Here is a 22920-nt window from a genome sequence, read left to right on the forward strand (position 1 = left end):
GACAACTGCAACTACCCAAAACAAGTAGAGAGCTGGGGGTGAACATAGTTCATTACATCTGGTTTCAAATTCTCATAGCAATCACTTAACTCAGTATTGAAGGTGAGATTTTTTTAATGCCAGAGGATTGTTTTCTGTTGTTGAACAGTTTGACTCTGGCTTCCATACAGTAAAAATTCACACACTTTGGACTGTCTTTGACGGCAAAGACATTTATAAAGCATCTTCCATTATTCACTTCAACATTTTTCAGATCATGTAGGAACGTATCGTATTGTACAACTTACCTGTTTGCAGGAGTAAGGAATATACCTTTTTTTTTCAGGGCAGCATAAGGTATTTGAAATCAGCAGAAAGCTTCATTGAGAGAAGACTTACTACATAGATCAGTTTGATAATTAACATAATTGAGAAAAATATATGAATGTTCTAATATGTTCTGATAACCAGATTCCTTGTATCACAAGGTTTTTTAATATGTGTTTTTCAGTTTGCTCCTGATCACTAATATTTACATTCTTCACAGAGCCGAGGCAACAAGGCAGGAATTTTAATACTCAATATTTTGCAAAGAACTATATTAGAAGTACTGCTGAGTGAGTCAGAGCTCTGTATCGACTTGTACAGTAGGACAATCCCATAAACTGAACAGCTCTCCCACTAATAGTTACAGTGATACCCGAAGACAGGGTCTTTGATCTAAAATTTACTGGCCCTTTGAAAAGCTGTCCTTTGTGATTAAGATTTTGCAGTTGGCTAGAACACCTACTAAAGACAGCATGGCTAGAATTGCATTGGCCAGAGAGCACTCGACTAAGGCATTTTGTAAATAGCTCTGCTACTTTAGGAAATCTGTAAAAGGATACCTTTTGTTCAAATTATAATCTGGTGTCATTAGATCCAGTTCTTAATTTTGGGTGTGTAGACACACAGTGGCCCAGAAGCATGTTCTCCTGCAAGCTAGTCCTAGATGTGTAAAGATGAAAGCAAACATCCTCCTGAGTTGCAGATGGTATGCTGAGAAAAAGCACATTAAAATATATGAGGAAAGAGAAGACTGTCCTTCAAGAAGACAGTTCCCTTGTTCCTCAGTGGTACTTAAGTTCTCCTCTTTAAAAGGCTGCCACCAGTAAACATATCACCCTGGAGAACTCGGGGTAGTAACTGTAAGCTCTTATTTTCTTCCATTTTTCTGAGCACCTACAGACATTAATGGGCTGGCTTCTAAATGTTAGCTCTGGTTTATGCCAATCCAGTTGTGAGAAAAACATGCTTCTTGTTATTGCTATGAGACCTGTTCTCCTGCTGCCAGAATAGATCTATGACCATTGCTTTAGCTGACAGACCCATAAGTCCAAGATACCAGAACAATTACCTATTCAGCTGCTGAGTCATATTTACAGATTATTAATGCAAAACCTGTAACACTGGCAGAACGCTAAGGAAGCAAATCCTTAAAAACCATACAGCATGCTGTATTGCAACTGACTATCAAACTATAGGGTTTAATAAAAATTCTGGGATCCCTGTGAGCCATACTGCACTGCTCTGATAATGCCTGCACACTCGATATATAATGCCAATATTGTTTCCAGGACATGTTGACAAATACATGCAAGGCCTCCAGACTTATCACCAGTAAACAGTGATGTTCAAAATACAACTACTTTAGTGGATGGCTGGAGAGAGGCAATGTGACAAAGCAATGTCACAAGTTTTCAAGCCTATTTCTTCTTCCTCAACACAAGGTAAGCTGACTTCTATTATACTGGTAGGTAGAACTCAGTGATCAGATGCATTTGATCACTATTACCAGTGATACTTAAGCAGTAAATAGAAAAAATATGCTATCTAATCCCTTCAATTTAACAGATAGGATCCTGCATCTCATAAAGAGCGAAAGATATTCTGCAGTCATGAAAAATACACCTCCTGGAACAATGTTTTAATGCAGAGTTTGTGCTTAAGGTTAATAGTGACATAGGGAATAATATCTTGCTATTAAAATAAAATCTTAATTATCAGGAAGAGGTCAGCAAGCTGTAACTCTAGGGTCTCCTTGTCTCCTGCATTTTCTTTATAATCTATACTTTGCTTTCTGTCTTCCAGCACCAAAAAATTTCAGATGATTTAACTTTAAATAAATATAGAAACCATCCCGAGGATAATACTTCATCTAAGTCTAAAGTGATGAGATGTACCATATTCCTAATCACTTTCTTCTGAAGCTAACAGAAAAGCTCACCACATCATGCCTACTAATAATGCACCAGAAATTCTGGCACAAGTTGTCACACACGCCAGATGCTCCTCTGCTGCAACCTGGACACAGCACTATGCCAGATCATGGCATGGATCCCCTGACTATGGCAGAATAGGCTTCTCTTCATGAATTAGGTGCAGCTCGGGACTGCTCATTCAGAACTTTCTCCTCCTCACAAGCCCAAGTAAGAGTAGGATTAACTCAGTCATTGTCAGAAACCTGCCATTCCATTCCAAATTAATATAACGTGCTATTAGTCTGCTAAGGACATAATGCCAATATACGACCTAGCCTTTCTCACAAGGACATGTTTTTTTATTTTGTTAGAAAACGTAGCATTTCCTTTTGCTTTGTGAATGCCCAAGCTGATTTCAGTTCTATCTTGTTGAGAGCTTCCTTTTCACTTTTCATTAACTGCCCTGGCATCAGGCAATGAAGTTTCACCTTCAACATTAGGTGAAACAGGACTAAGGGGAGTTGATAACAACTCACCACATAATTTTGTGCACTCCCAATGTAATAAGCAAATATTTGTATTTTTCATAAAATTTATTATAGGAAAATCTTTCCCAATTATATACTTAAACCAGGAACATGGCTAATACTATCACTGGCAAGTGTCATGCTCTTTGCTCATTAGCCAGATGGTACAACTAAAACATTTGTCCTGTTTACTGAAGGTGGCATAAAAAGGCAATTCAACACTAAAAAAACCAGTAGCATACAGTAATTACAGAAAGTAACCAGATCACATATAGGCAGTGCTTGTCCCTCAAAAGTTACTAAATTTTTATTGAATACAATTCACAATTTTTAATTCTGCATTTGACTAGTTTTTGAAAGCAGACAAGAAACAGGTATTTGGCATCCAGTTATTCACTGCCATAATTGACTGCATATTATATCTTGTTCCATCAATGCCCCTACTTATGACAAAATGCTTCAGAAGACTTACAATGAGCATCTCATGCCTTGCAGAGTTGTACTTTATAGTCTGCATTACCCAATTCTGCACTGATTTAACTTTATACCAAAACAAAACCACCTGGCAGAACCTTAAAGAGTCTGAGAACATACCTCAAGAGACTGTAGCCTCCTCTTCCAGGAAGTTATAATAAAGCCCAGCAATTACTTTAAAATAAGGAAGCTGAAAACAAGACTTCAAGCAGGTGCCCTGTTACCATTAAAACATGAACTGACTGCTTGGCTGAAAATAATGAGTATTATTCACCTTCACAGCACAATATAATATTCATGTTCAATTTCAGGTATAGGGAACAAGGATCAGAATTTGATAATGGAAGATTTTGCTTAATGGAAGGATATAACAAGACATTTCTCCTCTTCTACTTAATTAGCTATTGTTAAATTGGATTGTTATATCTCATTACATCTAACTACAACCACAAAGGGTACCAAAGACTTAGGATGGAAATAAGACCCATTTAATTTAATAAAAAAAATAGTTGATTTCACAAATTTTTCAGAGCAGGGAAATTTCTGATTTGCTGTAGCAGTTTAGGGACATTATCACATTAACTGCTACTGTATCAACTGAGGCTTTGAAGATAATCTCTGCTACTTACTGGTTTAACCCATTAAAAGAAAAAAGCATTAAAAGCTTACAATGTCACTGCTGGAGAGCGATGACACAGAAGAGGCAGATGAACCAGAGGATAACTGTTGTGTATTGGCCAATGACAATGCCAAGTGTTGATTGTAAGATGGTTCAGAGTCTCTGTTCTGCTGCTGTTCTCCATTGCAGAGAGCTATTGAATCTCTTATTTTCAACCTATTATCTGTTAACAGAAAACATAAGTATCATTTAAGAGCACAGAATACAAACACATGGGCCTTGAAGTCTAAGAAGAGCTGCAGTTTAACAAGCTAATTGAAAAACAGGCTCAGAGAAAACTAATCTTGGGTTAGAAAGTTACGAGTTCCTTTTATTTTTTTCCTGTATATCTGAATGATTAATTTCAAGGCATGAGTAGTTTGAATTACATCAAATTCAAGAAAAAATTTTAAGTTTGTTTCCTGCTATACCTACCAAGTTCAGGTGATAAATTAATTTTGCTCCCCCACTTCTTTTTAATCCAGGCCCTGTAGTCAATCACTTCTTGGGTCACTTTGATGATTCTACCTAATGTGCTAAAAAAATTTTTCAATTAAGTATTAAACAAAGACTGTTGGTTACATATTTGCAAGCATTTTAACAAGCTACCAAATTACACTAAAAGTCAGTTTAAGATATCCCTAACCAAAGAATCTTTTTGAACCTTCTTTTTTTTGGCACACCATTTAATCCACTGAAGCACATTTATATTATTTTCTTCTACCATACTAACATGCAAGCAGTGACACATAGGTAAGATTTTTACTCTGTACTTCTAAATTGAGTGCATATTAACTATAAAGAATGCACATGCTGATAACAGTATATTTGATAAGAGCAATTTATGGTTCTTGCATTTCTCCATACAGAAAGTTTTTCCACAGAATCTGGATTATAAACAGGTATGGGATGCATGGAAGACAAAAAACATCCCAGCACAACTGTGTTGAGACAGTGACCTTCACTAATCCTTGCTTCTGGATTTACCAAGCAACTTAAAAGGTGTTAAAGGCCCCCACAATTACAAAGGAAGTACCATGGATCTTGAGGTAGTGGAACAAGAAACAGACTGACTCCAACACATGGTAGAATTTCAATCAATTCATAACAGTGAGAGGCTCAGAAAAAGCTTACCTGGTCCTGCTGAACAGTGACCAGTTATCAACAAAGGAGTGTTTTTCCAACACACCTTCCTTCCCAACATTCAGCTATTTGAATCGTACTTCTTGAGTCTTCTTGTTTGAGAGATAAATTTTCAAGCTTTCTTTTCATCAGAGACTAGTCACTGAAACTAACTGTAAACTCCATACTCAAGATATATGAAGAAATTACTATTGTACAAAAAAGGGCTGTGGGAAGTTACCACTGTGGCGCAGGTAATGTTATTTTTTTTAATCTTCAATGATTACATTAAAATTTATTTTGTTTTTCATATCATAAAGGTACCTTGTACCCATACTAGAATTTTGTTTTGGTTTAGGTGTACAATGGGAAGGCAGGACATACAAAACCCTAATATATTTAAACTACCTTTACTAGGTATCACAGTAACACTTTAGGTAGCAATAATTCTCCTACTATCCTAGTGATTACTATTTCATGCAAGACCAAATACCACACATTCCATGCTAGTCTTCCAACTTTAAAGACATGTTACTGTTAGTACTGAAAAAGTCAGTCCAGCAAACATTGAACCAAATAATAGCATCTAAATTACAAGTCCAATAGCTGCAGATGGGCCACCAGGACAGAATGCATGTCATCCACCATTCTATTTATGTAATGTGGATAAAATTATGCATGCTGGAAAATGGGAAAGTGGGAAAATCTTGAATTTTAGACACAGAATTCAAAGTATGGTTGTCACCACTCAGAAATTAAAGATCTGCATTTTAACAGATCATAGTCGGAGAACCACAGTTCAATAGCTAAGCAGAACACACTAAGAAAAGAACAAATAAATCAGAGGATCACATTTTGTTAATGTATACTCCCATGATGTAACAGCATTTTAAATACACATTGCAGGTCTGATTTCTCAGTCTCAAAGAGTAAGTTGAGCAAAAGGAGACAGAACAAAGACAGGGATGACCAAAACTGCAGAGATTCAGCTGTGGCCCTAAAGCTGCAGTCCTCAAGAGAGCAACACCAGTATGGGACTCAAACATGCACCAGCTGGGTCTCCTCAGCAGCAGGACAGGGATGAAATCTCGCAGTTAAAAAATTTCATCTGAGAACGCCTTCAGAAAGAGTTGAGCTTTTACTCTAGGACTACACATAAATTTCAAGACTACCACCAGCTGTGGTCTCAGAACCAGAAAGCAAACACGGGCTCAGTAACACAAGCTTATTACATAGAAGGAGTTTGTCAAGCCTGACGCTTCCTGGAGTACTTTCCTGGAAGTAAAGCAAGAGTCACGATTCCACGTAGCAGAAGCAAAATGAACAGTAGAGTACAATTGGTATTTTTAGCAGACTGGGTGACTGATATACAAAAATGCCTGCTATTGAATAGGCAAAATGGGTGAAGCAAATGCTATGCCAACAATTGTGGCAGAGTTGCAGGCACAGAATGGGGAAACATGTTCTCTCACCAGTTCTTTTCAAAGAACTCAGAGATCAAAATTCTAAACACTCTTTTTTGGTATAAAGGTAGAAAAAAGGAAATTCACTAAGTTATAAGGTCAGGAATCCAAAGGCAGATCCATCTTATATTGCTTGTGCAACAAAATTAAAAGCATTCATTATGAGACATCAGAAACTGAAAGGTGATTAAGGTTATACTGACATATATTTAATAAAGCAGCAAAGAAAGAGGAAGCAAGTGTATCAAACCAGGTATTGATCTCAAAAGAACATCATTTCCTATATATGGGTCTCAAGCATATCCATGGGTTCAAAGAACAATTTGTTAAAATAAGCATTTGAAAACTGTGCTTACATCTGTTTTCAACACTGAAAATGCATGGGAACAAAAAAACCTATTAATCTACCCTGCCTTTATTGTGAGAAAATGTCACGCTTTTGGGGCTTTTAGTTTGACTGAGGCCAGAATTTCTACAGATGTCCGAGACAAACAATTCTTCAAAGATGCTTTGGAACACATGAAAAAATACTGTTAACTAGTTAGTAAAATCAGACAGGTCTCCTGAAAAAGATGCCCCATTAAGTTTTTTCCCTTAATATTATCATACAGTAAGACCAGGAATAAGCTATTTACAGATCTACTTTATTTTATAGTAAAAACTCAAAAGTTTCTTCTTTTACATGCTGCAAGACCTTGGTTCACAGGGACATTTTCTCACTCATTACAGCACAACTACTGGGCAAGCAAATCAATCTTAAGATCACTCTTAAAAGGATCAGTGATGACATCATATTCAGCAAAATGAAATATGGAAAGCTCCAGCCCAGCTCCACATGAAAAAGCAGAGCCTGAAAACCATCAAGTCTGTGAAAGAATGGTCAAATAACTGAAATATCCCCTAATCTAAAAGCACACTAAGGTGCACTTGAGAATGATCTCCTTAAGCCTGAGGATTAAAATAAACCCCAAACCTAAGACCTTTACCCTAACAAATAAACTGGGTAGGAAAAGCTGGTATTACTGACATCTTTTAAGGGACAGAAGGCATTCTAGCAACAGTTCTCAGAGCTCCCAGAACTATTTTGGCCAACCAGTGGCAACCCAAAGCTAACATATGGACCTGTCAGCAGTTAGATCAGTTGAGACAAACATTAGGAAGAGACAACAAATTTCCAAGCACAGAGATGGAAAGATCACTTTCTGTCTAGCTATGGCTGTTCTGAAGACTATCACCTGTAAATGACAACTCCAGACATGGAGAAAGAAACTGCCTAGGCTTTCTCAAACTCTGACCTGTTAGCATGACAGACTCTCTTATACAGCTGCATCATGTCTAGCACAATACAGAAGACTTCCAAAGTCTAATTTATACTGAAGGGCAGGTGACAGCAAAACCAAGTCTTCCATTCCTCATTCCATATGACCTCCTCAGCTTTCCAGATGTGGCTAAAGAGCTGTTTAGAGATGCAGTCTGAGCGCACATTCACAGCCAAACTATGTGACGGACCAGCGTGTAAGCCAACACCCCAATCTGGAAAACAAATATCAACCTAAGGATGGATTTTTGTCACATCCAGAGCAGCATAACTTAGTGCTGTGACACTCCACCACTCTTTTCCCTCTTGCCCCTCATGTGAACTCCTGCTGCTTCTCTTGCTTCTGATCTGCCCATCATCAACCACAAGCTGGATCAACTTAAGCATTGAGATACTTGTTTCCAATCAGACCTGAAAGTCCATCTGACTCACCTTCTGACTGCAGGATTGCTAGATCTCACACAAGGGAAGATTCAGACTGAGAAGGAACAGCACAACTGATAGAAGACAGTACTCAGGTACTTAGCCTGGGCAAGGTATAATATGAAATTACACCTTAATATAAAGGCCATGGACAGGGTGGTAACAGATAATCCACTGTTTAAATGAAGAGGAATCAATAAGCAAGAGCTTGTTGCCAAATATCTGCTAATGTTTCCTGTGTTTCATCAAGAAACAGAACTGGAATAATGGTCACTGATTCAAAACACAGTCCAAAGAAGAGCGGGGAAGCTGAGGAAGGGTCTGGAGCACGAGTCCTGTGAGGATCCGGGTTATTTAGCCTGGGAACAAAGGAAGCTCAGGGTGGACCTTATAAATCTCTACAACTACCTGAAAGGAGGTTGTACCAGGTGGACATTGGTCTCTCTCCCCAGATAAGCAAAAGCATAAGAGGAACTGACCTCAGGCTGCACCACAGAAGGTTCATATCAGGTATTAGGAAGAATTTCATCAACAAACAGGTTGTCAAGCACTGGAACAGGGTGTCCAGGGAAGTAATGAAGTTACTGTCCCTGGATGTACTTAAAAGCCATGCAAATGTGGCACTGAGGGACATGGTTTAGTTTAGTGGTGAACACAGTAGTGGCTAGGTTAACAACTGAACCCAATGATCTTAGTGGTCTTCTCCAACCTAAATGACTCTATGAAAATATCATTCCTCACAGACTAAAGAAGTGAACTCACTTGAGATGGCACACTCTTTTCCCAGAGACAGGCTGGGGTAAAGATTATATGAAAGCTGTTCAAAGCACATACTGACACCAATCCTTAAGCAGGAGATATCCTGTCCATAACTGCATTTTACAGCTAGACTCATGCCTCTGTGGCCCTTAATATTAAGAAATCAATCATTATTTTCAATCACCTTGGCTGAAGACACAACACCAAACTTTACCTTGCATACAAGGTGTACAAGTTCAAAATGGATCAGTCTCTTATTTTCCTAAGAGAAAACTCCTGTTTCCAAGATGACAGGAAGCTGTTTGCTCTAATAAAATCAACCAAACTGTCAATCAAGCTCTCCTAAGCTGCTCTTGGAAGGGGATAGGTGACATCGACTGGGGACAAAATAGTGCTAAGGTAATTTCCACAGCTGTAAGAATTACCTTCAGGATTCAGCTGATTACTGTTTTCACTAAGAAGAAAGCTTTTCCACGACAGGGGATAGCTTTTAATTCCCACTACCCCTCAGATGTTCTATTTGGAAGCCTGAATGACCATAGATGTAAGAGTGACATGAATCTATCCTTTATTATTCTGTGGGATTTGCTACTACAGAACAAGAAGAAAAAGTCCTAATGCTTCTGAAGGACTACAATCTGATTTTATTTTTTTTCTGCCATTGGGACTATCAGAAGCAGCAGCTCTCTAGAAAGCCTTAAATTAATATAGACATTCTTGCGTTGGACTGACCCTGAAAAAGAACTGCAAGAACCACCACGAAAGATGTGAAATCTACTGAATGTCATCTACAAAATAGAACTCTGTACACAGAAAGCTTCCCTGACAGTAGGAAATATAAATTCAAACCCATCAGACAGTTCAAGAACCATCCACTTAGGAAAAAGCAACCCCAATTAGGCAAAACTGAATAAACTCAGCCTGGGGAGTTCAGCCTCCTGCAACTTCCTATCCTTTCAAGTACTCTTCATTTAGTCTCAATCCCGCTAGTAGAATGTCATGTTGTACTAGAAGCCAGTCCCTGGTCTTCAAGGGAGTCCACTGTTTATAGTTGCAGTTATGCTATAGTTTAACCTACCTACTAACAAGTCTAGAAAAGGGAAAAAATGGATCAGGACAAAGGGCTCCAAGATGGCTAGGGCTTAGGTCAGGCCACCAGAAAGGTCTTTATACAGAGCAGGGACCACTCTGTCTTACAGCAGGAAGAGGGATCCACAAACATACCCGGATTACGCAAACACATCAGGTTTAACTGAGACCAAATATGGACTGTTGATGTTTGCAACAAACTTGCTACCAAACAGCTCATCATCCATTTACAAGACCTTTGGCACTGACAAGACTGGTGCTAGGGGAACTATTTGTATACAGAACTTCGTTGCATTCTGCTCCTCTTGCAAGCCAGTGGCATGATGCGTTCTGAAATTCAGATGTCACTAGCACAGACAGCCCAGAACTCACAGACAGGTCAGACATGACAACTCAACACTGCTGCTGGGACTGCTCCACAGGTTTGCAGTTGTGAACAAAATTCAGACATTTCCCAGATCCAGTAACAAATGCAAGCCCATGCAAAGTGCACAAAGTGATGACACCTGAGGCTCCCATTAGATGCTGTACAAATATATTTTTTAATGCCTGTAGTAAATACAGACACCTCATAAGAGAATGACTACATCCTTCAGAGAAAAACAGAGAAGTTAATAATGGCCGGGACCCAAGACAAGCAAAACTTCAGGAATCCCTAGGTTACTCTACCTGTACTTAGGTAAAAACAAAGTTTCATTCAGTACCAAGAATTGTCATCCAATACACATTTAACAGTGACCTTTAATATCTTAAAATAGTAGTCTCAAATGCCAGTGTGCAACACCGTAATTCCTTCTGTACCTTCATCACAGTGCAGTCTCAACCTTTGTGAATTTAACACCGCTGAAAACCTAAAGGATTTACAGACACTCTTAAAGTACTGTCAATTTTAAATTCACAAGTGAAAGACTGCATCCACTTTGATGTAAACTTGCTAGAGGAAACTATTTCACTTCCTAGTGATATTAAGGCTGGAAGTTTACATCATGACTAGAGTTTGCGGTTGTATTGAGACAGTTTATGTGACATTTTACAGCCATCCTTCCCTATGATTAGTTGGGGAGCTCAAAGCCATTGGGATTTTAGGGAAGTCTCGGGGAAGAGACATCCTCTGATCTAGCCCAAATTCACACTGAGGGTTAGAACAAAAGGTGCTAGAGCACATACATGAATGGAAATACCACATGGCTGCCATGCCTTCATTGTCTTTCTCGTCTCTCTTTCAAAAAACAGAAATTGTAAAGGCAAGAGCTCAAAGTACTGGTAGTGCTTCTATGAAAGACACTAAGAACTGCATTAAAAATGGCAGGTCTAGAAGTATGCTACTTTTAACGGCAGTTCTAGCATTATGATCAAACAGGACTGATTCTATCAGGTTTTTTTAATATACTACTTTCAATTCTTAAATACATATCAAGTCTTTTAAAATAGCTTATGGGGGCATGTATTAAAGAACCAGGAAAATTCTTAGACTTGTTGTCTAGCTTTCTAATTGTCTAAACAAGCAATCTGACCACACACATTTCTGCCACAATACAGATATGCATCATATTAAACATTAAACCAGCAAACCCTCCCTTGAAAGACTTCAAGCAAAATGTTTGAGGAAAGACCAATTATCTTCTGGCTCCCTTCCACACTATCAGAATCTCACATTGGATTCATCCTGGGTTTTATCATACTCTCTTCATTTCAAAGCTGCATATTAAGGCATTGCACTCTCATATCCCTGGGCAGCTTAAATTTCTGTGCAGATTTCAATACAACCACAGTTAAACAACAAAATAACAACATTCCTATTATGAATCTAGACCCAAACATTCCTAACTGATTACACAGAGAAACGGATATTGAAAAAGTGAACTAATTACCTCTCAGAATCTCTATTTGGATATGATCTTGCAAGTGGTGATACTGCATGGCTAAGAACAATGTAGGCATAATCAAAAACTTGTTTCACTTGCATGGCACCATAAGAACTTCTGCCAACGTCGTTTCCTGAAATAATGTGACAGTCATCAGATCATCTTTTTTTAATATCAGTTACCAAAACATTCATACTTAAAGCTCAGAAGCCTTAACAATACAGCTTAACTCTGTTTAAACCGGTTATCCCATCCTAGCCACATGAGGAACACCTAAGTGTGCCTATTTCAACAAAAGAAGTTGACCTTAAGAATGATACTTAACATTATGCATTCAATTTACCACTTTTAAAATACTCACATATAATGCTTGAAAGAAACAGAGCATAGAGATAAGCTTAAAACTCTTAGAGCTGTCTTCAAGAGCAAACCCACCAAGCTTGAAGCATCATATCTCACTTACCAGTAGAGTTCCTGCAGGCCAAATTCACTTGAAAATTATATTTGTATAACCACATTACCTTCATTAGGTCAGACAGACTCACATCAAACCCTATTTAACCTTATCAAAACTACAGATTAATAAACCAGCACACACAGATAAATAACTCCACAGGATAAGCCAGTTTTTCAAAAATCTATCATAGAAGATTCCAGAAGCTTTTACTGTTTTTTGATCAAATTTGTGGCACTCTCAACTGCCCTACTTTAGGCATGAGTGACATTTGAACTGGAACTCTTTCCAAATCTGTTGCCATGTGAAGAACTGCAGAAGTTCAGAACACTGTACACCTTCTGTACAAGAAGAGATGTCCCATCTGATACCTAGAACAATCTTGCTGTTACGAGCAGAAAGCATCTGGGGGCTTTCTGTGGATGTATTTGGCACCAGACATCAAAATTCACTGTCAGCACTGAATTTAAGAAACATAAATAAAACTGCTTTCAAAATTGCATAGAATACAGACTAGGTCTTGAGTGGGTAGAAAACTGCTTCCAGTGAAAGATTCCCTCCTTCAGAATGATGTGTGAAATGCTGTGAGAACACTAGAAATGGATCAGCCACCAAATATGAAGATCAGATCAGGGCCCAAGAATAAAATAAATCAATGAAAAATCTGCTTTGAAAAATTGATGGCTAAAGGACAGAATCCATCCTTTGGAGGACTAAATCCAACAAGGCTAAATTGGACTTTAGAGGAACGCTTCACTTCCCTGAGTGTTTTGTCCAGCAAGCCACTATAGCCAAACACACTGAGATCTGCCATCCAGGGAAAAAAAACACGTATTCCTTTCAAAATTCTCCAAACATAATGCCACTCTAACAGAAAAGCATGATCAATGAAAATTAACTGAAAGCATAAAAGCATTTTGGGAAAATAGAATTTTTTCCAATAATTCACATGGTCAAATAAAAACCAATCAAGAAGTATTTCCTGTTTACTGACATAACTGAGTATCTTGCTCTGAATGCACCACTACTCAGCAGCCACTAGGCTCAAAGTTACAGAAGCTTCTCCAAATGGCTTATTTACTACTGAACTATTCTCAAGTAAAAGCAGAGATCAGTGTAGGCCTAGGACAGTGAATCTAGGAGGAAACACATGGTAATGTTCTTCACAGAGGACTTCACAAAGGACTTACTCCAAAGGTGGCTGAAAAGTGACCAAAATATTTTAGTGGTCACGAAATCACAACACAATGTTATTTCTACTAGAAAAGTTATGATTAATTCAGTATAGTCTTCATAGGCAGAAGATTTGTATCCAGCCACATAATGATATTTTAAACATAGATACATAAGAGAATTAAATTGAGAAGCAATACAGAAATGGGATACATACAAGTGGCTAAACACACATAATCGCGCCTACCACTAAATTCAAATCCACCTATGGTTGGACTTGATGTTAGGGCTCTTTTCCAACCTAAATGATTCTATAAATTCACATAATACACACTCAATGCACATTCAAACAACCTGTATTAGTTTAGTCTCATCTACTGCTAGGCAGGTACATTTGACATGTATCCTGCATAAACTTATACAAAAATGAAGACAGGGCTGCCACAACATATTGGCTATCCTTTTCATCAGTCATCACTACACCCTCTGTTATGCCAGCAAAAGAATCATAAGCCTTCCCTAAACCACTTACATACTGTAAACTTGGGCATTGAATTTAAATCAATAAGTTGTGTTTGAGTCTTGATTGAAGCAGACTTGAGAACAGAGGCAGAATAGCTCATGCCATATCATATTTATGTTCCTGGATTGCCTCATTCTGCACCTGTAACTAATGTCTGAATTAACAGGTCTTAATCAATTATACAGTCTGTAGAGCTTTTTACTTGGGCTGCAGCTGGAGTTAGTGCGAACTGCACCTGTCAAATCTGTATAAAGATGACCCTAGCCAATCCAGAAAGCAATATATTAAAGAAGCCAGAAGATCACACATTTGCATTTGCTGCCCTGAATAGATTTTCTTCTGAGAGATCACTCTCAGAGAACCATGCCTTACATAACTAAGCATTCTTCTTCTGTCACAATCTAGACTGATCAGTTAAAGCACGCAACTCAAATGCTGTCACTCTTTAAAAAAATCATACATACTTCAATCCTCAGATGTACATTAGCAGATAACAATGGTGTGTGATTTCATGTATAATTCAATCCTTATTCTTTCTTACAAAGCCTTCATCCCTAAAGGAGCATGTCCAAAATTTCCATCACTTGCTATCAGTATTACCACTCCATCAGGTAGCCTTCCTTAACCTGAAGCAGTTTTAAGAACACGGCCTGAAAAGGTAAAGGTAAGACCATGAGCTAGGACTGAAGCAGACCCATTTATGTTAAGCTATTAGCTAGCAAACAGCTTTTTGCAACATTCAGCATTACAGAGGTGCTTTCAAATGCTAACTTCAATGAACTTGTGTATTTTGGTAAACATTTATGTTTTATACACACACACAAACATATATTTGCAAGTTCTAATGACAAATAGCTGATACTGAAAAGCTGCAATGAATAATTTTGGGCAGCCACTAAGGCTAGAAGAGATGATCTCAGAGATGCTGCCAATCTCAAATCTATTTACTTGCTGTACTTGTGACTATCAAGATGTGGAAGCAAGCAACACGAAGCATAATGAACCCTGAAAGTTAAAGATTTTCTTTTCAAAGAAAACACATTGAATTTAAGGTTTAGAACTTTCATTACTGCTCACAGCAGTTCAGAACAAAGAACAAACTTTCTCATGAATGGAGTGACACAGGTGGAACTCCAAGTTTTAAACTCTGTATTAAAGAGTAGCAATTTAGCTACTCTAGCCACTGCCAGTCTAAAACTAGATGACAATTATTCCCTTTCTGAGCATCAGAAATGACTGGAGGACCTTGATAATCACCTGATTCACAAAGGTATAAAGTAACAAGCCCCCCTACTCTGCTGGATAAGTGCCAAGCTTGTTTTACAACCACAGATTAAAAGATTTGTCAACTGCAAACAGTTATGTCTTCCAAGACAGGATACTGCTAGACCAGCTCCAGACAAACCTCTTCCAAGATGACATCTACCCTGCTCCAACATATTCCTGTGAACAAACTTCTGAGTGCCTGACTTAGCAGCTCTCCTTAATAAACGCTTTCACTTTTTAAACATTTTACAAAAAGGATAAGTGCGAAACACGGCAGCTACAAGATGTTTATGGAAACTCCCTCCTTTAGACAATGCAAAGGGAATGACTTCCATCTTATCTCACCACCCTGTCCTAGGACACTAACTCAAGATGAAAGATCTTAGAATATGTACGAAGTTCAAGTATAAATTATTACTTCAAAATTCATCACTGCTATATTAGTCTGAAAATCAAATCCAGACCTCAAGAAGCTTCCCATTTGAAGTGTCAACTTCTGACATCTTTGTTGGAATCCTGGTTCTTAAATCACAGAAATTATCTTCTGGCACACAATGATCAGTCTCTGAGAAAACCCTGCAGCACCTATCAGAATCTAAGAAAACCCACTACAACCATAGCTCCATGCCTGCTCCTCCCAAATCCAGGAACTAACAGAAGGCAATGAGCAGATAGAATGATGCATCATATCCTTCTAATGACACCTTTGATCTCTTAGCCAGGCATCACTCACCATTTCACAATGAATAGAACACAGTTCTTCCGATTTAAACAAACTAATCCCACTAAACACACTCCTGCTCCCTACAAGATCACTTTAAAGCTATTCCTTTGAGTTATACCCTTCAGTATCCCATTGAACTAGTGCATACACTCCTAGGAGTGACTTTTACACTACTTTGATAATCTTTGAGAAATTGAAAGAGAGGTTTTTTATCTCTGTATTTTTTTGTCTCACTTTGGAATTAAGAAGCCATCTTTTCAAGTATTCTTCCAAGGCTTAACAGGAACTTTAGTGACAGTTATGATCAAGCTAAAAAAAAATTAAAAAAGAAAACTAAAAACTTGTGCATATCGTGCAAATACAGGTTTGCAGAGGTAAAACTCTGCAGCAGCTAACGCTAATTTAAATTGAGACTTTGTGAAAATAACTTATTCCCATCTCCTTCACAGTATTGCCACCAACCCTGAGAGTCTGACACTGAGTGGATCTGAACACAAACTAATCAGAAATGACTTGTAAACTGGGCAAGGACCTGAACCCTCGGGAAAGATTTTTGTACTGGGACAGAAGGAATAACAGAACTAAACTAATTAACAGAATTCTTGACAATACTAACATACACTCAACAGGCAATTTTAGATACTGTAGGAATATGTGATTAAGTCTGGATCTAAGGAGGCTGTACTCATCAGATCTGATTCAAAGAGCCATTCTATATGTTCTATGTAATTTTTCTCCTAGCTTCATCTGGCAAGTTCTGTGATAGCTGCTAGAAAATATCCCTATGAGACAGTGATCAGATAACTTCAAAATATTGTCAGCTTTCATTTCCATTGCCAAAACACTATCTCCTGTAAGCGTTACATTATCTCACACCATACAAACTCTTCTAGAACTTAATTCTTATCAACTCTGTGACAGCATACAACTATTCTTTCTTCTAAACTACAGTTCTTTGTTTCTGATTAATGCTAGGAGGAACAGTTCAGATCCCCTATTAGACTTGAAAGATTTAATTTCTTCTCCAGACTACTATTAGCAGTGAATAAAACATTGCATAGCACACACATGCAATTTGTTCTCTTTCAGTCCCCTGTAGATAGAAAGGAACAGAACTGGAGGGCAGTAAAGACTTTTGACTCTAAACAATTGTGGCTCATGCTGCTATTCAAATGGGTTTTCGAACAAGTAAGTACACAGCTCCTAAAGGACATCTCAATGACTGTTAACAGTTCTGCACAATCACACCCTAACCTATGCTTGGCCAAGTACAAGAGTCATGATGGACACAAACTCAGAGTTACAAACATAGAGACATGGTTAGACAAATGAGTATCACAGCCTGCAAACTGTTCTAGGGAACTATAAGCATTCAGCATATTAAGTATTTAGAAAGGTGCCAGACTTCAGCTCCTGATCCACGGTATTTGCTTTAAAAGGGCTGTATATAAGCAGTCTACAGACAAGATGTGACAGTGTGGCCTTTGAATGCCAATTACATTCTAGAAATATTTGTGCTGAAGTCCAAATTAACTGCAAATTGACTTTGTTAAAAAGCTGGTTTGAAATTTCAGCTACTCATGATGGTCTAAATACAATACAAACTAAGTACTATAAAGCTGGAAATTATCCTGAGGCACTTAGCCAAAATTAAGCTAGATTATTTTGAGGGTTACTGAAGCAAAACCAAATCTGAAAAAAAAATGATGTTAAGTACTTTCAAAAGAACATGTAACTCTAAAACACTATTCCCTAAAGATCCCTGTGCAGCATAGAAACAAGTTATGCAAAGTGCTCTCCACACCACCACCACAATGCAGCTGCTTTTTACAGATACCCATCCCTGTTCCTGTGCAATCTTTGTGGCACCGCCCTGCAGAACAGGTTCTGCATCTGGGGCATTTCTTTCCCATATGGTGTGATTTATCTCAAGTATGGCACCACAGACTGTAGCAGGAAAAGCTACACCTTCCAATCTCCTTCTCACATCAAATAATGGAGAATTGTTTTGCTAACAACTCCCCTTCCAGGATTTCCTAGAATTCTTTCACCTCTCAGCACTATCAGAGAATCTTATTATGTACTCAACACAGTTCTGGATCTCCAAAGCTTTATGCAACTCCACTGCCTGTGTGTAACCCAATTTACTCAAGCTAGCAATATTGGGAGAGCTCAGGTCCACATCTCAGCCCTCCTGACCTCTACACCAGCAACAGCCTCTTCCCAGTGTAGCTTCTTAACTCGTTTGACAGACTAATAATGCGAGCTGAGAGCACAAGCTGAGTCAGAGCTCTGGAATACTGCAGGAAATGTAGCAGTCTTACCAGGCAGGAGAGGATCCTCAATACATAGCATAGATGGTCTATATCCATTAGTCATGACTTTCATGATTTCTTCTTTGGCAATATAGGCACCTCCATTTTTTATTCTAATACCAGTTTTCAAGTAGTTAAAATTCCTTCCATAGAGTTCAAAAAATTCTATTAGAAGCATTCCAAGGTTTTCGTCAGCTCTTCTGGCATCAATTCTTGGATGTAGCTGTAGCACAAACCAGTTTTAACAATTAGTAGTTTTCAGACCATAATACAGGGCAACAAAAAGCTCTCATTTAAACTTCACATAAGTCTCAACTGAGTCATTCACTCTACATGTACGCAAATCACTCTCCCATAACCGAGAGGGGGCAGCACTTCAGCAGTATCTGGAAGCCAAAGAGCTCTTTCATCTTTCCTCACGTAGCTTTTTGAGGATTAGGGAATTCTTTTCCCTAAATCAGAAGCAAGAAAGAAGTACTGCATACTAAATTACAGCCTAGTTAGTAACAAAGTAGTACCCGATTTTCCACAGCAAATCTATCTCTCAATGTTTTCAGAAAGTGGGGGGGAATCTAGCTGCCCCAACTGAAATACAGTTTGTGTCTGTATCTCCACTTACTGTATTTGGCATACGAAATCTATAGTAATATTTCAGTCAATGCCACCAGCAGCAGAATATGAAAGCTTTCCATTACCACAGCTGCTGAGAGATGCTAACTCCATGCCTCATCATACCTGTACAAGGCTCACTGTCACAAAAATGTATTAAGAGAAGTTCTAACTTGTTTGTAACATTGTAACTTGGCTATTCCATCAGTCAAGTACAGCATCTGCGTCTTAAGCCTGTCAAAACCTAACCAACATATAAGTTAACAAACAACTTGACTGTTGGATTTCATCATTTTAATAAACACTGAAATAACTACTCTGCACCTTCAGTACCAGTAGTCTGGGAAGCAAAAGACAAAATGCATCCTGCAGATTTATGAAGCACCATCCACAAGGCTCCTGCTGCTGTTCCAGTCCACACAGGACAGATCCTGGACGTTTGAGAGGTAGTCCACTGGACCTTTCAAGAGTCAAACACTCAGAGCCCTAACAGTAATGCTGTGCATTGCAAGGGGCATCTGAAGAAACAGTACAATAAAAGGGCATAGGTACAGAAGCCAAAATATTTTAAAGAACATAGAAACAAATAAGAAATAGACTTACCTGCAGGAAACTAATTGCCATTAAAATTAGGCTGTAAGAGCTAATTCCACCAGTAAAAACTTCATTCAAATCCCTCTGAAGGAGGAACTGTTTTAATACTAAAATCAAGTAAGGTAGCAAAGAATATTTCTGCAAAGCAAAGTAAGTCTTATCAATGACAATGTCAACATTCCAAAACAAATAAAGAAGTACACAATTTCAGCACACAAAGATTCATCTAATACAAAAATATTTCCAGTGGTGTGCTATGCAATGTTTCCACGGAAAGAACTGAAACATGCTTTTTCTTATTCTAGAAACAGATTAACAGAATTCAACTCTTACTTGATCAAAGACCTTATATATCAAATTTATTTCCCACCTAAACAGTAAGACTTTTATATCCTTCTTTGAATGCCAGTGTCATCATAGTCAAAGCTTTCACTCTAAATAGTACTTTTATTGCAGAGCATAAAAAGAAACTTTTAAGTATGTAGTGACACAAGAATTCTTTTTTTGGCAGTTTAGCAAGACAGTATTCATAATGCAGCATCACTTAAATTCAAGGTAAGCAAAAGTTGAAGAGAGACTTGCTTCAGAAGCAAAGTTCAGTGCCTATCTGCAAATCTAGACATGACTGTAGAAATCCTTTCACATTGTATAGGTTTACCCATTCAAACACCTAGCACTCAAAGGGAAAACTGAATGAACTCCAATAGATAATAAATTTAAATATCCGTGTTTAATTAGTATTAATGAGAATAGTCTCCAGCAATAAATTGTCAAGCCATACCAAAAAAGGTTAGCTAAGCATCTACCACATCCCTGGTAAGTAGCATAACATTCAATACATGGCTGATACCTTCATGTATTCTTTGATAAATCGAGCTGCCTTCACACCAGTTTCTACATTAAAACTGATGTCAACTTTCACTTCTGTCTCCTGGTCAGTGAGTTTTATTATTGGTACCTGAAAAGATTAAGACAAGAATGTGAATCCCCAGAAATACAACACTGGTGCTATTCCCCAGCTTAAGACACATAGAGACCAGCAGTCCAAATGAACTATCAAGTTTGTGAGGAGGTAACAATCCTAACTTAACTGACAAGTGAATGCTTTCTAGGGAGATGATTAATGTAAAACCACATTAACTTACCATCACTCTGGTATTCTACCACAGCCATTAGCTATCTGCCTTCATAACTGCAACAGCAGTGTTTCATATGACAACTTAATTTAATTAAATGACTCATTCCAGTTAATAGGAGATCTTCTAATCTTATAACCTGTGGGAACTGCATTCCTCTGACCAGCATTGCACCATTCACTTACTGAACTGACAGAAAACCAGCCTAGCAGAAAGTAATGCCTTTTGGTTTATCAAGATGAACTGGTTCAATGCAGAGTCAGAAAGCCAGAAGACATAAAGGAAAGCAGCCGTAGCAATATGGCAGGAAAAAATTAATATAAAAGGACTGAATATGTAGTTTAGCTTCACACCACCTCCTGGAAGGCAGTGCCCTACAAAATCATCTTACAATCATAACCTAAACTTCAGCTGATGACATTTATTTTAAATTGAACTCCTAACATTTTTAATCTGAAATAGAAAACAAAAAAGAGTGGAAGTATAGCATCATTTTATACCAACATCAGAAGAAAAAAATAAGAAGAGATAGTAGAATTGTAAGCCTAGCCTTGTGCCATTTTCCACCATTAACTCATAATACAGATTCTGAAAATCCCATTAGCTCTCAGGTAAACCAAAGACTACCAAAGCTACTGTTATGTACTGCTACTCTAATAAAAGCCACAGGAATATTATAAACATAAAAGAGGAAGACTGCTTTAGAGAACACAAAACAGAAGCTTGCTAACAGAAGTTTCGAATACTCACCTTAATCCCCCAAAGAAAACATCACTTGCTCAGTAACATAGAAACAATGCATTTTATGAAAATTTTAACATATTCAACATGACTCAGGCTTACAAGAAAGATGCAAGAGATAACACACATCAGTCTCACAAATGACATAAAGCTCTCAAGCACTATATTTTGGATGGGAAAACTCAATGTTAGGTTTGGAACACTTCACTATGCCATCAGAAACAAGACAACCTGAAAACTGTGTTGAAAGCTAGACAGCTCTCGTTACTGGGTTAACAAATTCCCCTCAAAGATCACTGGAAAAACATTATGCAAATAGTTAACTTATTTTACTGGATATTTTGCAAATACTAACTTCCAGATCTTTATTGACAATATAAGTATAAACATGGCCTTCAGCAAACACAATACACAGGCTTACCAATGCCCATGCAAAAGACTCCATGCTATTGCTAAGCATATACAGATTCTACTGAAATCTTGCAGAGAGCTTAAGACAATATAATTTGCTTCAGGAATTAAGAATACTATTTATCAACAACATCTGAAGGGGTCTGAAAGTTTTTCAGTTCAGTATTCCAGAGCTATCACTTACCGTAGCTTTGTCAAGTACTTTAATGGAATATGGCTCAGCCACATTGTGTTTTCTCAGTGCTTGCTCCAACAGCTGTAAAGGGGGTCGTTCCCATTTCCCAAAAACAACTAGATCAATATCACTAGACAAAAACACAGCATGAAATCCATTAAGTCTAAAGCACAATACACCACCAAAAAATATGGTAAGATTGGCATTCTATATATTACAAGTCCTACAAGGTGATCATTTAGCAGTTTGCAATGTAGGCTCCCAATAAGCTTCTTCTAGGAATGTTAATCAAGAGAGTCCACAGTGTTTTAGGACCCAAAGCAGTATTCTAGTTTCTTGCTTCCATTACTCTGATGAGTTCTTCTTTGAGTTCCTTTCCTCTTTACCTTTCATGCTCTCTCCCCTCTGACTTCCACAGTTTAATTCCATCCCTCATCTATCTACATCTATCATCTGTCAACTCATGTTGACAGGCACTTTAATAAACCAAAGAATTTCATCAGTAATTGGTATTCATAGAAACAAAATTTCCAGTGCCTTCTTTCTGAAAATTTAATTGATGTATAGTCAACATAATCTTTAAGGCAGAACTACACAGGTTTCCATATCCAATTGGACCATTAAGTGATGTTAAATTAAGAAAGACATTTTGCTCTCCAAAAAGATGGGAATACAGCACTATGATGGTTCTTTTGACTTTACACAGTAACTCTGCCATAAGTGACACATTCTCAGTAACTCATCTTATTTAACAAAACACAATCCTTACAAGGGAAATGCTAAACATTCAGTTTCACCGACTGTTGAAAAAGAAAAAAGCCAGACTAACCCCAGACACAAGGAAGAAAAGGTTATTCACCAAAGGATCAATAAGCAGAGCAC

At 37.9% G+C, this 22920-nt stretch overlaps 1 protein-coding gene across 4 annotated transcripts in view; it reads right to left on the reverse strand.

Annotated features, from left to right (window-relative positions):
• TENT4A (terminal nucleotidyltransferase 4A) overlaps positions 1–22920 on the reverse strand; it is a 65368-nt gene that overhangs the window by 26329 nt on the left and 16119 nt on the right. For all 4 annotated transcript variants that reach the window (XM_014872311.2, XM_088171177.1, XM_014872309.2 and 1 more), the window contains exons 4-10: positions 22048–22168; positions 20426–20533; positions 19585–19713; positions 18382–18595; positions 11924–12050; positions 4314–4414; positions 3890–4062 (exon numbers count right to left, since the gene is read on the reverse strand). In XM_014872311.2, coding sequence (XP_014727797.2) covers positions 3890–4062; positions 4314–4414; positions 11924–12050; positions 18382–18595; positions 19585–19713; positions 20426–20533; positions 22048–22168 — 973 coding nt within the window. The remainder of the gene's footprint in view (positions 1–3889; positions 4063–4313; positions 4415–11923; positions 12051–18381; positions 18596–19584; positions 19714–20425; positions 20534–22047; positions 22169–22920) is intronic.

This window comes from Sturnus vulgaris, chromosome 1 (genome assembly GCF_052056855.1).
Source record: "Sturnus vulgaris isolate bStuVul1 chromosome 1, bStuVul1.hap1, whole genome shotgun sequence".
In the NCBI taxonomy this organism is placed as follows: domain Eukaryota; kingdom Metazoa; phylum Chordata; class Aves; order Passeriformes; family Sturnidae; genus Sturnus; species Sturnus vulgaris.